This window comes from Malaclemys terrapin, chromosome 13 (genome assembly GCF_027887155.1).
Source record: "Malaclemys terrapin pileata isolate rMalTer1 chromosome 13, rMalTer1.hap1, whole genome shotgun sequence".
Taxonomy (NCBI): Eukaryota; Metazoa; Chordata; order Testudines; family Emydidae; genus Malaclemys; species Malaclemys terrapin.
This window is the reverse complement of record NC_071517.1, coordinates 7460366-7475748: the sequence shown is the minus strand read 5'-3', so window position 1 is coordinate 7475748 and position 15383 is coordinate 7460366. Positions and strand designations below refer to the sequence as shown.

General features: G+C 38.6%; 1 protein-coding gene across 2 annotated transcripts in view; it reads right to left on the bottom strand.

Moving 5' to 3' along the window:
- Nucleotides 1-5091: 5091 nt before the first annotated feature.
- The window catches only part of PRKCA (protein kinase C alpha), a 313637-nt gene continuing 303345 nt past the window's right edge, over nucleotides 5092-15383 (bottom strand). For both annotated transcript variants that reach the window (XM_054046940.1, XM_054046942.1), the window contains exon 17: nucleotides 5092-13497. In XM_054046940.1, the coding sequence (XP_053902915.1) occupies nucleotides 13333-13497 (165 nt within the window). In that variant the 3' untranslated portion in view covers nucleotides 5092-13332. The remainder of the gene's footprint in view (nucleotides 13498-15383) is intronic.

The window sequence follows — 15383 nt, the reverse complement described above, 5'->3', positions numbered from 1 at the left end:
GAGAACGAGAGTGAAAATGGATTACAGACTTCATTACTGAGAACTGAAAGCAAAAGAGAGCTGTGATCCCCGTTAATGGGCTGGCTGAAAATTAAATGGAAAGTTTGAAATGCACCTGGTCTGCACCACAGAAAGCACAATGGGGTTCAAAATTACACTCAGAGCTCCAGAGGTGAAAGCAGACAGGTTTGGTAGGGCATCATTATACATCACAGCAGAATTAACATTAAAATTAATCATAGCGAGCATTCATGGGCATTCAAACTTAAGATGAACCACACTTTTTTTGTTTGTTTTTACTCCAAAGCAAAGAATCTCAGGGTCACAGTTAGATCAGCTCCTTACAGCTTAGAAAAGTATCCTGTCTTATCCTAGCTGCAACTGAAAGTGAACAAGAAACTGACCATATGGGTGAAAGAGGAAGAATTCCTCTTGCTTTATTGCATTACAGTTTAATAGAATCTCATTTTATGATGTCACTGACCACAAGCATCAATGAAATCAGCACCATCATGTGCACCAGAGATGGAATAGCTTTATATGAGGATTTTTAGAAAAATGACACACACAAAAATCACATGCTCCAGAAATTTATACATATCCCTTTAGCACAGGCTACCCTATGGGTTTGGGATAGAACTAAATTCTTTTCCCATTGCAAATAATCCAGCTCTTAACTCAAATCATGAACCAGAGTTTTAAAGATTGGGAGAGATATGGAATACATACAGTTGGCCAACTATTCAATAAAGAAACTTCTAATTTATTTAGAGACCAAAACTAACTTTAACTGGCCCATTCTCCCATGATACCACTACTCTCAAGTTAGGCATTATGTTGCTCAACCTTCTAGAATAATTGTTTTATACAGAAAGCTAACTTTGAAGCAAGGGATTTAACTGCTTTACAAACATTGCTTGTATACCCTGATTTAAATAACCAGCTATATACTGCAAAACAGGAAGGGTGCAAAGTCATGGTTACCGTGCATCATAATGCCAATGAAATTAAACGGGTATTTGCAAGAATTGGCTAGGATCTGTCGCACCACTGATGGGAAGTGTTATTGGGATGGTCCCCCACTGGCAGAGGCATCCTGGATTTGGCCCTACACCCCATGATAGGGTCTGCTCAATTAGGAAACAAAAACAAATAACTAATTTATATAAATCTTTGCAGATGTCTTTCCAAACAAAAAAAAGTGTCCATATATAACATGCTGGAAAAAGGACAAATCACCCCAGAAGAATGGGTTGATCTGAAAAGAAGAGGACCAACAACTTCAGACTATAGCACAATAAAATGTCTTTAAGGTACTGTTTGATGGTACCTCACACCAGTCAGGTTAAGAGAGCGAGTATGTGTACTGATATTGAATGCAGATCAATGACGAAGAAATTGTGGTGAAAGTGGAGATTTTAGATTTTATATATATATATATATGGTGGACATGTCCAGTCATTAGAGTGCTGGGATGCACTTTGTAAGTAAATATCACAAATTGTTGGATATTTATTACCAAAGGATCCTTGGAAATCCTCTTAGGGCTTCCACACAGGAGGAAATGAAGAATTCATCTTTCATCTGCTATTTATTGGTAGCCTCTCACTGGAAAAAGAAAAACAGTCCAACTGTATAGGAATGGTTAAAAAAACATTAGAGGTCGTTGCCATGGAAAAATTAACATGCCAATTACATACCCAGCAAAATAGATAGACTGATACTTAGCTATTGTCTTAACTTTTATTCAGTACTCAGGCAATACTGTAAAAAAAAGCACATCTGTGCAATTTTTTTTTTAATATTGACATTTGATAGATATGCCTGCTCTATGTAATCAGAGATTTCACTCATTTTAAGAAAATCATTAGAAACGACATGTCCTGGGGTTGTAACGATGCTCATTCTGTAATATGGTAATACCCTGTTAAATAGAGAGTTCTGACGACTATATTCCTGTATAATGTCTCTTTAAACAAAAGCTCATTGTTGCAATGACTGTTTTGTTTCTGATATTTACATGGCAAGAATTTGTAAACCTGTTTATACTTCTAAATAAATAATATATTTACATATACAAATAACCTGCTCTCTAGGATAGGAAATAGCCAAAACGATTGCCCTTTGGGAGCACACCCAGCGCTTTGTAAATGTTGAGAGTTCATCTTCTTAACAACCTGTGGTTACTTGCATGTGATGCTTTCCCCATCACTCTTGTGCATGCACTTACAAAACTGGGATGCTGTCTACAGCACAAACTAATTCCTCACTGGCTTTCTCAAGCAGAACAGTTCAAATGAACAGAGTGTACTGCACCCTTGGCTTTCTTTAGGAAAACCTACTCAAGGCTTTTCAATTCTTAGCAATAACTTCGAAGCGTCTCCCTTGCTTTGGTGATAACACCGCGAATGCGAGGAAGCATGTTAATGGAATCACTGAAGCATCCTTTAAGCTCCACTCTTCAATGGAAATAATTAAATACCTTAGATTGGAGACACTTCAAAACAAAGAAATCACAAAACCCAGTGTTTAGTTGAACATTGCCCAATTTGTCCTAGCAATGAACTTCCCTCCAGCAATATTTTCAAACATATTGTCATATTTTGACAAATCTTTGCTCTAGTATTTCAGGAACGTCAGGTGAGCTTTTCTGCTTGGAAGTGACAGTCTGACAGTTTGCCTTTATTGTCCCTGCTGAATTACTGAACATTCGGGGCAATACAGTGGTATAAAAGTTCAGGCTGAATGATCCTAGAACATTCAATACCTTTCACCACACATCTTTAATACAAATGTATGTATAGCATCTTTTATGCAAACGGTAGCTGAGTACGGTATGCAGAGTTATACAATGCAGTTACACATTTAAAATAAAATATAATGGCAGAAGCCAAGAAATTAAAGTATGCAATTAAGTACTGTGACATATAGTAGAGAACACACACATTATTCAAAGAGTTGTAGGCAATTTTACATTTCCACTATAAAAAAATACTTGCTTTAGCTGCTTGCCACATTCAAGTAGATGTCGTCTTCCAAGTTCACATAATACCTCCAGTAAATGAAATATTTTTGTTCCTTCTGTAACAGTTTTCCTCTATATCCAGAAGTACCATAGCAAATCCTCCTTGCATTTCTTCCAGCAGTCCATGTCCTTAATCATATAAACTTTTTGAATACTGTGTATATTCTCTATTATATGTCACAGTACTTAATCATGTTTAAAAAGCTTACCACAATATAGTAACACTACACACCTCCTGTATATCTGAACATTCCAACTCAGTTACATGGTTTTCTCCTTTTTCATCCATGCACTCACATACATGTTTAAGTGTGTGGAGGGAGGAGAGGAAATATTAAGATATAGAAAGATCCAGTGAAGCTAGCTGTTTGAGGTTTATCCAGACCTGCTCCATCGTCCCTTTCTTTCAGATGAGAGGTAAAACTGGGGCCCTGAGCTCTGGTCATTATTAAAGGTTTTATAATGAATCTGGTGTAGTAACCAAATTCTAGTGGGGTTTATTACTTCCTGTTGACTTAAACTCACCAGATTATATACGCCGCTTCTCTTACAGCCTTAGTATATGGGGTAGTACTGCTGTATGGTAAATGACCTTACCCACTTGTTACATTGTCATTTCTCAATGGACAAAACCTAAGCTCCAGCACCAAAGAACAGACCTCCACCACTTGAGTTAAAGGAATTTGCTGGTAGTAGTAAGCTCTTGCTGTCTCTAAGAACTAGCCCCAAGAGGGAGAAATGTCACACTTACCCATATACTTCCTGGGTCACAGGAAACACATTTTGAGTGTCAAGTCCACTGGAGTACAAAACCCCAGACAGACCACCACTCTATAATGACATCCATCATGGGTCACCAAGCAGGGATCCAACATTCACCACCAAAACACAGGCCCCTACCTATTTTGCTACAGAAGTTACTCCTTTAACTGTTAGCAGTAGGATCTTAACTTCTTTGTGGACTGAACACTAGAAGAGGGACAACAATCACCAGCACGTTAAGCATTTGCTCTATACTTCCCTAACTGTGGTCTCATTTCAACACCAATTCTTCCTTCCCCACCCCAGGTTGACTTCCAAATGGGCCAGCAACTACCAGTTTTGGGGGGGCAAGTCAGTGTAGAACTTGCTAGTTCAAAGATTTCCCCCTCTTGGCTCTCCACATCCCAGAAACCTTCTTCATTTCCCCACAGCATAGATCACCATGGTACTGTAGCTCCAGGCACTCCCTGGAAAATTCCCAGTTCTTTAATGGTTAAGAGTGGCTGAATCAGGGTGCGACTATTTCCAAAGTGCCATGATTTCTGTGTTAGAATACATCTCACTTAGTGCTTTCCTCTAGGTTTACTTGTGGATTATTTATATAGAGCCAAATTAATGCATGAGGCTCTACAGTTTTCTTTAAAGAACCCAAACATGTTGGGTGAAGTCCTGCGCCCACTGAAGCTGATGGCAAAATTCCCAATGACTTCCATAAGTCCAGGATTTCACCCATCATCCCTGATACCATTATTGGATCCACAAAGGTGCAGGCATTGCCACACTCAATTCAGTAGGGCACTGCCCAGGTGCAGGAGTCCACTAGCATAGATCCCTTTGCAGGATCAGGGCCTGATTTTAAAATTTTCACACACAAAATGTCTTCTAATAGAAATGTGCAGGGAACCTGATCATTCTGTAACTGGTTATCTTTTATCATTAAGTATTTATTCAGAATTATTTTACTTAAAATGGCGAGGCAGAAATATGGCACTGGGCTTAACCTCATGCTCTCCTGATCCTACCCCAGTGAATCAATGGTAACTTGGCCATTGACTTCAATGGGCATGGGATAAAGCCCTTAGAGAGGAGCCCATCAAAACTCTGTATTTAGACATCCTTAATAGTGGGGAATTCAGATTCGGCTCTGAACTTCATAGCTTGGCTACGCCAAATCCCTGGATCTAAGCAGTGCGAAGTTTGGGAAAATGCTAGACCTGAGCTAAGGTCCACCTCTAACTTTACAATAAAGAATTCAGTCACCGGAGATCCCCAAAGGATGTAAGCCAGACAAAAGAACACAAAACAATGATCAAGTATCTTTATTCAGACACACTTGCTTTCAAACTACAATTAATATTTAACAAAAGCATATCATGCAAACAAAGACTAAAGGTTAAAGAATTAAGAAAAAACAATGCAGTAATTTATACATCAATCTTGCCAGCTATTCTTCCAATATTTTTTGAAAAATGAATCGCCTCTCCACATTTTCCTATAGTATCTTGCAATTAAATAATAAGAAAATAATGTTCTCCTCTTTATAAAAACAAACTTTGGGTCTTAAAATGATATCCTTCACTGTTAATGATTTCAAGGTGGTATTATTCCTTGCTAAAAAAATAAAAATGTTAGCACAACAAATGCAATGATTTCAAATGTTTCAGGCGTATTCTATAAAAGACGGACATTCTCTTGCAAAAAGTACAAGTACTGTGAGCTGCATTTGTAAGCTTTTAGAAGAGGCAACAAAGCGTTTCATTTTGTTAAAATGATTTTTCTTACATTCGTTCTAGTAACTCAAAGAACGGAACAAATTTGAAACTCTTTCTGGGGAAATAAATCTATAGTGTTAAATCTTCGCCTTACTACAGCAAGAATGCTCACTGAGGTCCCAATTCAGCAAAACACTCAAGCATGTGTTTAAGTCCCACTGACTTCAATGGGACTTAAGCATGTGCTGCTTGAAGTTAAGCATAGATGGACTTAAGCCTATGCTTACGTGGTTTCCTGAATTGGGCCTAAGGGCTCGGCTCTGCAAGGTGTGGAGCACTATGACCCTGGATCCAGGACAACACTGAAGCATGTTCTGAGCTATAAGGCTGTGAGTATTTCTACGATCTTCAGTGGGATTGCTCATGTGCTTAGAGTACACGAAGTGCTTGGCTGGATCAGAGCCAGATTGATCAGCACCGTACAGGACTGAGCCCTAATGCAAGGGGTGCAAACAATGCTGATTCTGCACAATTGTTCAACCAGGAAAAAAAAAAACCCCAACAGTTCGTTCCTTTATCAATTCAAATTATTCTTATTAAAAAAATGGTGGCTTATAAAGATTAAAAAACAAAGATTATTGTTCTTAAAATCGGTTTCTTTCACCTATTTATAAATGATAAAAAATAACTTGCTATTAGCTGAAGGTTTCATGACAGGTCCTTCTAATCAAAAATTAATATATGGCCCCGTCTGCTCCCATTGACAGAAAAGGGCAACAGATTTGGATCTCACCTACCACCTATTCTGACTCCCATTGAAGTCAATAGAAAAACGTCCTGAGTTTACTAGCAGCAGGATTGTGCCCTTGCATCACTGGAATTCAGGGGATATTAAAAATAAGTGAGTGAAGTTACACCAGTAATAAACCCGAGTGAGACCCAGCTCTATGGCTTCACTGGAAACAGGCTACGGCCTGCAACATGATCAATGTTGTTGCTATTGCTTTTGCATTTCTAGCTTTAAAATGATTTATAAACATTACTGAATTTTTAGCCAGTCATAGACAGAAGAAAAATATAGCTTCTGGGGCTGTTTTCCCTGCAATTTGAAGTATCTAGGACGCTGTAGCTAAGCATGGAGCTAGATGAAGCAGCGTCTCTCAGATGCAAGTTAAATTACCAGCTGAATAAAATCCTCACTGATGGGACAATTGCAAACCAAAGATCATGTCTCCTCTTTTAAGAGCCATAACTGAGCGTTCCTAGAAAACAGTTGGGTTGTCAGTTGTATTTAGCCATACGGAATTTTGCTCTACAATAATCAATTCTGCTAAAAAAAATTTAAATTGCACAAAAAAGTCTCAGTAGTTGGAAAACGGGTAGTACAACTGACTCCTACACGGCTGGCAAGCAACACTTCACATTGTGATATGAGTGCAGTTAACAAGAGCTAAGCTGTACTCCAGATCCTATAAGAAACATATGTTTTTTCTTTTAAATGGTTTCAGTAGAATTACTAAAGTTATATAAAAGTATAAATAGCATGGTATATCCAGCAACACCATGTGAATTGAATAAACTGATTTATTTAATATTAAAAAATTATAATAATACTTACAATTACATAACACTTTTCATGTTAAAAGTGCATTAGAAACATTAACTAAGTAGTCCTCACAATACCTGGTGAAGGACGTAAGTATTATTATCCCCATTTTACAGATGGGGAAACTGAGGCAGAGAGGTTAAGTAACTTGCCCAAGGCCACAGAGGGAGTCAGTGATAGACCTGGAATCAGAACAAATGTTCATGGACCCCAGAACTGTGCTCAGAACACCAGAGCACCCCCCCTCTCAATTTTCTTATGAACAGGAGGGCTTTAGTGCATGATTATCATCCATTATAAGGCTATTTAATTACCAATCATCACTGGCACCACTATTAGTTGATATGAAATCAGACATGGTTATTGTGTCAATTTTTATATAACACTTCATTTAAACATTTCAAATAGTTTCTAAGGTTTGGGAATTGAAGGAAAGAGTGGTTTGGCTTTTATATGTAGCTAAATGTCTTCCTAACTAACAGCACAGAGATAACTGAATTCCTGTATTTGACACGGATATTTGTAAAGAAACAAAAACTATATACAACAATTTATGGCAATGACTAAAACAAACAAAATCACATTATATTTCCAGAAATTCCTTGGCAGGTTAGCACAGCTATTGCAAACCAAATACTACAAATATTCTTTCAAGTGATATTAAAGATTTATCACTGGTGTTTCCAATGTTGTGCTTTGCTCAGTATGGAGTATCTTCTCCCTTTGATGACTGCATATAACTCCGGCTCAGTTTAACTGGAGTCATGTGCATGCTCTGAAGGGAAACATACCCATAAGTAAAAACAACGAGGAGTACTTGTGACACCTTAGAGACTAGCAAATTTATTTGGGCGTAAGCTTTCGTGGGCTAAAACCCACTTCATTAGATGCATGGAGTGGAAAATACAGTAGGCAGGTATAAATATACAGTACATGAAAAGATGGGAGTTGCCTTACCAAGTGGGGGGGTCAGTGCTAACGAGACAATTGAATTAAAGTGGAAGTGGGCTATTCTCAAGAGTAGAATACCAATACCCATAAGTGTTATCAGCAATTGCAACTCTGGACCTTTAACATTCCACCTTTCCTGCAAGGAGACAGGCTTTTCCCCTTGTTTGTTTTACAGGAGCTCAGTTGTTTTCCAATGAAATTGACCCTGCAGGCCAGGAAGGATTTTTAAAGGATCAGAATGTACTCACATTCTGTACGTTACTTTATTCACTAATGGATGGTTTTGACAGTGTAATTGTATTTAGGTTGTAAAAGAAAAATCACATTTTATTTCTGCAGACTATGAAATATCTGAAGGCTAAATGTCCCCGGCACCCCCCTGAATTTCTAACCTGGGTTACGTTGGCATTTTTAACGTTTGGAGTGCGTTCTCTCTTTGTGCATGTGCAATTCTTCTTGATAGGAATGGAATGTGGATAAATGGGCTCTGTCTTTCAAGTCCGTATTCACGTAGCAGTCCTTACCTCACCCAGGTAATCCCACTGAAATCAATAGGACGTGAATAAAAACTTGAAAGATTTTGCCCACAGAGTGAAATTGACCCCATGCAGAGGACCAGTAGGCGCCTTAGGAACCAATTCATTCCTTAAGGGCTTACGTGTGACTTATGTGGTTCCAAGGCTGTGCTAGCTCTCTGCATAGGGGTGGATTTCACCTACAGACAGGAACACAGACCCCATTTATTTCACTGCTGAGTCACTAATGCCTCAACCTGAGAAATGGACAGAGTTTTGCATCTACAGAGAGTGTTTCTAACACATTATGTAGAGATGTGTTACTTGTAATTTAAGAAAAAAAAAAACACTAGTTTTAAAAATATGCAGTTTATTGGAGTGTTTTTTTTTAAGGGGGAAAATGGAACCTGGTCAATCACAAGCAGTTTCAGATTAGCAGCCTGAAGCCAAAGCTTTTTCCTCAATAGTTCAAATTCCCCATGAATTGAGGTTTTAAGAACCTCTTTGGGACATCTCTATATTTATCGGCCCTCAGCCCAATTTATCTCCAACAGGCACCTACAATTGCTGCAGCACAGTGTCAGTATTACCTAATTGTGCGGGTCCTGGGCACTCTCAACTCCTTCAGAAGTCAACGGGAGCAGAGCCCATTCAGGATCTTATAAGATCAGGTGCTTAAAACTTTCACCTACATTTTAATGCAACAAAATGTCAGTTCTAGTTTTACAAACTCATGATATCAGGGGTTTTTGTTGTCTCAAAGGGAAAGGTTCTAATTTAAATGAGATCACTTTAATGTTAACGACTACTCAAGTTAACCAAAGTTCTCTGGATAGCCACACCCGTATATAGATATCTGATAAATAAATAACAGCTGTATTAAAATGGCATTAGGAACACTTTTGCTGTACACTCAGGGTTTTACTTTCTATAATGCATTTCCAAATCATGAGGAAATCACTGGATGTGCCTTTTAAATTATGTGTAAAGGGCTGGTCCTAACATCAGGGCTCATATGAAACCTTGTGAGTAAGGCATAGTATTAATTAAGGATAACTTGTCTAGACAGACACTTTTAGACAGTTCTGCACAATGTTGCCTTATCCTTGTAGGATGGGCAAGTTCTCAGTACCTTTCTGTTAGCATTACAAAAACCTACACAAGAAGACAGGAGAGGTCACACACACAGGAACTTTGAGGTAACATGATCAGAGATGACTTCCTGTTTTTAACATAACCAATTGCAGAGCTTGTGCAAGTGCTTAAGAAAATAAAAATGAAAAATCTTGAGGAAATGAACAAAAGCAAATCATTTTAAGGTTTGGATGTTGGACCAGCCCTTTCATGTTATGCCCCAGTAGGCATAGTACTGTTTAACATTTAAAATGTGGGTCTACAATCTGATACATTCCATAGCTCCACTTCACCACTGATCCCTCCTAAGGAAAACACGAGTTCCCTATCTTGTCTACCAATCTCCTGTCCAACTTGGCTCTGTCCCATTTAGTCTCCCCTGCTGCTTCTCTCATCTCTAGATCTCCTGTGCTCTGCTATCCTTTTCTATTTTTTCCTTTTCAAAGTCTCTCCATTACCTAATGCCCAACATGATAGTCCAAGGGTACACTTACACTGCAATAAAAGACTACTGGCTCAGCCGTGACTGGCCTGAGTCAGCTGACTTAGGCTCGCAGGACTCGGGCTGTGGGGCTAAAAATTGCAGTATAGATCTTCGGACTTGGGCTGCAACCGTGGCTCTGAAGCCTCGCAAGGGTGGAGGGTATCAGAGACCAGGCACAAGCCCAATCCTGAACATCTGCACTGCAATTTGTAGCCCCACACACCATGAGCCCAATTCAGCTGACCAGGCTCTGAGACTGGGTGCTGGAGGTTTTTTATTGCAGGGCAGACGTACCCCTAGAATACATTTAATGACAGCTCCCGTCAGTATCGGCGGCTGTGACGTTAAGAGCCCCTTATTCTAAATCTGAGTCTTTGAGGTAATCTACTGAATCCACCATCAAATGTGGCATGATGCCTTGCTGTCCCTACCCGGTATCAGGAGTTCAATGCTAGTAGATTAAAATAATGCAGTAGGGCATGAAATTCTTCAGGCGTCCACATCCTTTATGTTGAATACCCATGTTTTTAAAGATATATATGATATACAAACAAGACAATTCATTCTCAGGTTTGGCAGATAAATTTAGTATTTTGACACAGATTTTGATTTAAATTATTATTCCTAAAACAATTTTAAATTTTGTTTGAACGTTTCTGTAGTTTGGCAATAGCTTGAGCTCTGGTTTGTTTATAGTGCTCCTCACGTGCAGTGTTCTTCTCTAAGATCTCAGAAGGTTCCATTTTACCAGTAGCCCAGAATTACACACTTAGAGCTCGATCCCCAAAACTCATACTCGCATGAATAGACCTTTTCTTATGAGAGTGGTCCCAGCGATTGCAATGGGACTATTTGTGGGTGAAAGCCATTCCTGTGCAGAAGATCAGCACAAGTCACGAGGACTATGCACCACTGACCCCCTCAACAACTTTTGAGACTAAAAGAGATACATAAGCTTGATACTGGCTCTCTGCACGTGGCTGAATTTCACCCAGACATAACTCCACTGCAATCTGTGAGACTGCTCAAGGAAGTAAGGAATAGTCATATGAGTAACAGTTTACAGGATTGGGCCCTTCCACAGCATTTTGGCAGAGTTTAGATGATCTACTGTAATACAAAACTGATGTTAAGGAAATTGCACCCTTCGTTACAGATTCTGATAAATTTGTAAGTATTTTATGGGAAATATTTTACTTTGCATGGAAGTAAGTTTACATGCTGGGAAAAAAAACGGTAGATCACTCTGCATGCAGCAATAGAGACAACGTGCATCTGGCATTGACATGCACATCAAGAAGGCAAAAAATGTCTAAGATCGCTAACATTAACAAGGCAAAAGGAAAAGGAAAAGGTAATGACTATACCAATTTACATGCCGTAATGCAACCAAAATATGCACAAAAGTTTTTACTGATCTTTGAATCAGTATCTTCTAGTAAGATCTAAGAGGAAATATCAATCATTTTAACCAGATGATTGCTACAAGAGAAGACTGCATTAATTACAGTGTTCATCACTGCAAATAAAGAAAACCTATTTTCTTTTTTGCAAGTAATAGATGTGAAATAAAAGCCTCATTGAATCTTGTATAAAACCTGCAGGTAGCCATTATTGTTTAAAAATAGATCTACATTTAAAAAAACATAGTATATCCTATCCCACTGACTATATCCATAAACTAAAATAAAAAAACAAAACTAAGCAAAAAAATTAGCAATAAAACATTAAGCTAAATCTAAATAATAATGCTCATTTAGAACAAGAACCTTCACAAACATAGCACAATTTTGTCTTATAATTTTTTTAATACTCTCTTTATACTTGATACGATTATGTCAATAATAGAGATTTGCTTATTATTAAGGGTTATTACTAAACATGCAAAATTCATTGCATGAAGCATATGCAAAATGTATTAAATTCCCTTCCACCAATAAAACAATTTTTAACTGCTTTTTCTTTCAGGCTCCCATATTGTACAGCTCCACGGGTTTTAAACCAATATTTAAAGTGGAATTTAGACCAAAAAAACTCATATTTTTCTAAGTTACCTTGGGGAAAGCAGGAAGTGACTTTGAACTCCACACTGTCATTAAATTACTGCACACAGTGCTCTCCTCTACTACCCTAGTCTGCAGCCTACTAAATGAATAAGTGTGAGTGGGTGTAAGGGGTTAAAGTTCTGTTTCACACTCTGGTTAACAAAAGTTTTATAGCAAAATATTGGTATTAGTAGAACTGGCTAACAATGAACTTGAGTAGTGGTGTAAATTAAATTAATATAACTAACAATGGCACCCTGGATCACAGAATAATCTCATGGAGATTAAAGTTAACACAAGTATTATTATTTTTATTACTATTAAATATGCAATTTTATCCTTGAGCTAATATTTGTCCTGGGCGCTAGTTACCATCAATCCTAAATATCTGGCCGCTACTGAAAATCTGTTTAAATTTGTGTCTGCTTTGTGCAATTGAGTCTCAAAGCCCAAGTGTCCAACATTATTTCATTAAAAAAACCCAACCTGGTACGTGTCCATATTTTTCTAAAAGCAATCAATAGCCTTGAAACATTTTGCTTTGAACAATCTTACACAGTGCCCCTCCCCCCCGCAGTTACCCCTCCCTTTCAGTCACTTGTGCTGTCGTTTCATCAGGAGTCATCAGGAAGACCAAAAGGAACAGTAGTCCCTCAGGGCCTACTGCTCACATTTCATGCTATCCACATTTAAGGGCTGAAGACTTTCCATTTTAAGGTGGGTTTTTGTTTTTTCCAGCCTACTTGATGCTGTTTCATTCTTTCTAATACGCTTTTCCAGTGCCGAAGGGGAGGTGGAAAAGGACAATAGAAATTATGCAAATATATTAAAATATACCGAAAATGGCTAACTTCATAAGAATAACCCTACAGCCAGTAGTGTGAATAAATGGACACTATATATCACATGAGCTTCTACTAAGACAACTTCTCTTTGTTGCAAAGCCAAATCCTGAATGAGTGTCCTTTTCCCTCCCCCTCCTCCTGTACTTTTTACCCTACAATTTCCAGGCCCAACTGGAACCAACAAGGCAAAGGCCTAAAAATTCTAGGGCAAAGGTCCATTTTCCACTGTGTGGTTTGTTCATGTCTATCAGCTTCATACTACACTTAGTAAGCTCGGGTGTACAAACTGTGGGTTGATATAGGAGAACCCTTCAAAATCTGTTTGGTCTATGTTAGAAATGACCAGCTGATCAGGCGGTGTTAACACTGGTTGTCCTCGAGTAAAGAATTTGTCGAAGTTTTCAGCACCTTTGCCACACTAAAAGAGAAAAAGGGAAAAAAATAATATAATTAGATGAAAAAAACATCAACGACACCTACTGACAGCGCTGTCTCTTGACTCATTCAGGATAGATATTGTGGGCTTCTCTCACGTTTTATCTTTACAGGTAGCTAGGACGCAATTTTCTTCCCTGATGTTAAAATATATGGCAAAGATGCAAGGTGAAGAGAAAATGAAAAATTTGTAACACATGGAGTAAGTAGCAGGATTGTGATGTAATGGAGTTCTTTCCAGAAGTACTGTGTGGCTCAGGACCATGGTACAAATATGAATGGAAAAGGTGGGGCAAACCTCCCCCTGCAGCTACTCAGGTAGATGGGCAATGGCTTTGTTCCACAGAGTTATCATGTGAGTAAAATTACTCATCTATATAAAGCTGGAAGCATGAATCTGTCAATTACTGGCAGCATTATACAGAAGCTTGGAAGGATTAGATTTTTATCAGTAAATGTCAATTTCACCGCACACACAAACTGATGAAAAAATACTTCCATTGATAATAACTGACATTTACAGATAGGCAAAGTAAGAAAAATGCTGCTTGCCAACTCATGAGAGTTTAAATTAAGGATATTTACTTTGTATATTTTGACATGTGATGTTGACAATTTGAGTTTCAACGGTTATAAACCGTTCACTTTTTATATCTCGGTGTCCGCTGTCATTAAATAATTATTGTCTGAACCCCCGATGGTCTGACGCACCATAATTTCCCGCAACTGTGAACATTTAAATATGTGAAAATAGGAAAAAACACTTTAAAATAAACATGGATATTATCTGTCAAAATGGTAAAAAAAATAAAAATTGAATTCTGCCAAGCCTAGTTCTACAGCATGCACCTGACTATGAATTTTGACTGCCAGCTCTTTTTCAGCTGGACCTCGCACGAGTACCGGTTTTTCACTGTTCACAACTAGGCACTTTCTTAATACTTGGTCTTGCCTCAAAGGAAAACTAACCCAAATGCATCATAACTCCCATTTGGAGAATTGAGAGACTAGCTTGTGTTGAACCTGAGCAGACCCCTTTGTAAATTAAACCTGGAGGAATTCTATCCTGTTTGTTTAGCAGGTACACTTTTAGCATGCTGTTTTCTGGGTCTCTAAGAGTATGTCTACACTGCAGTTAAAAATCTGTGACTGGCCTGTGTCAGCTGACTTGGGCTTGTGGGGCTCAGACTAAGGGGCTGTTAACTGCAGTGCAGAGGCTTGGGCTGGAGCCTGGGCTCTAGAACCCTGCAAAGTTATTGAAATGATACTGAATTCTAAAGCAGCTGCCGATCCTGAAATCAGCTCTGCAAGACATTTATTCCAACTCGCACGTCAAGACTATATGAGATTTCTTAGATAACAGAAAGATGGAGAGCCTGGAGAGGCAAGTTGTGTCTGCCAAAGGAAGGAGTTATAAAGGCCCGGAGTGGAGATGGCTGGACACAACTGGTTCTATTTCACAGATAGGGAGACCTCTCTTCTCATAAAGGCCAGCAAAGAGGTATAGTTGTGTATATAAGCTCCACGCAGAAAGCGATCGAGTCAGAACATAAACATGAAGAGCTCAGTTGTCATGGAAAGGTTGAGGGCAGCATTAAGGAGGGCAGACAACACTCAGAGCAAAGCAGCATTACTGGCAAGTAAAAGGGGATGGAGGAATGGAACGAACACAACAAAATTAGCTTGGCTGGAAGAAACCGAGTGCACGCTCGGGTAATACTGGACTTTGTGTCCTCTGGAGAAGCCTAAAGGAACTTAAAAGCAAATCAGGTTCTCTCAATGATGTTAGTGGAACAGTGCTATACAGAGTGGTGTGTGTCTGTACTACAGGTCCTGTGAAAATGTCTTCCCATTATAGCTGCTCCTTTC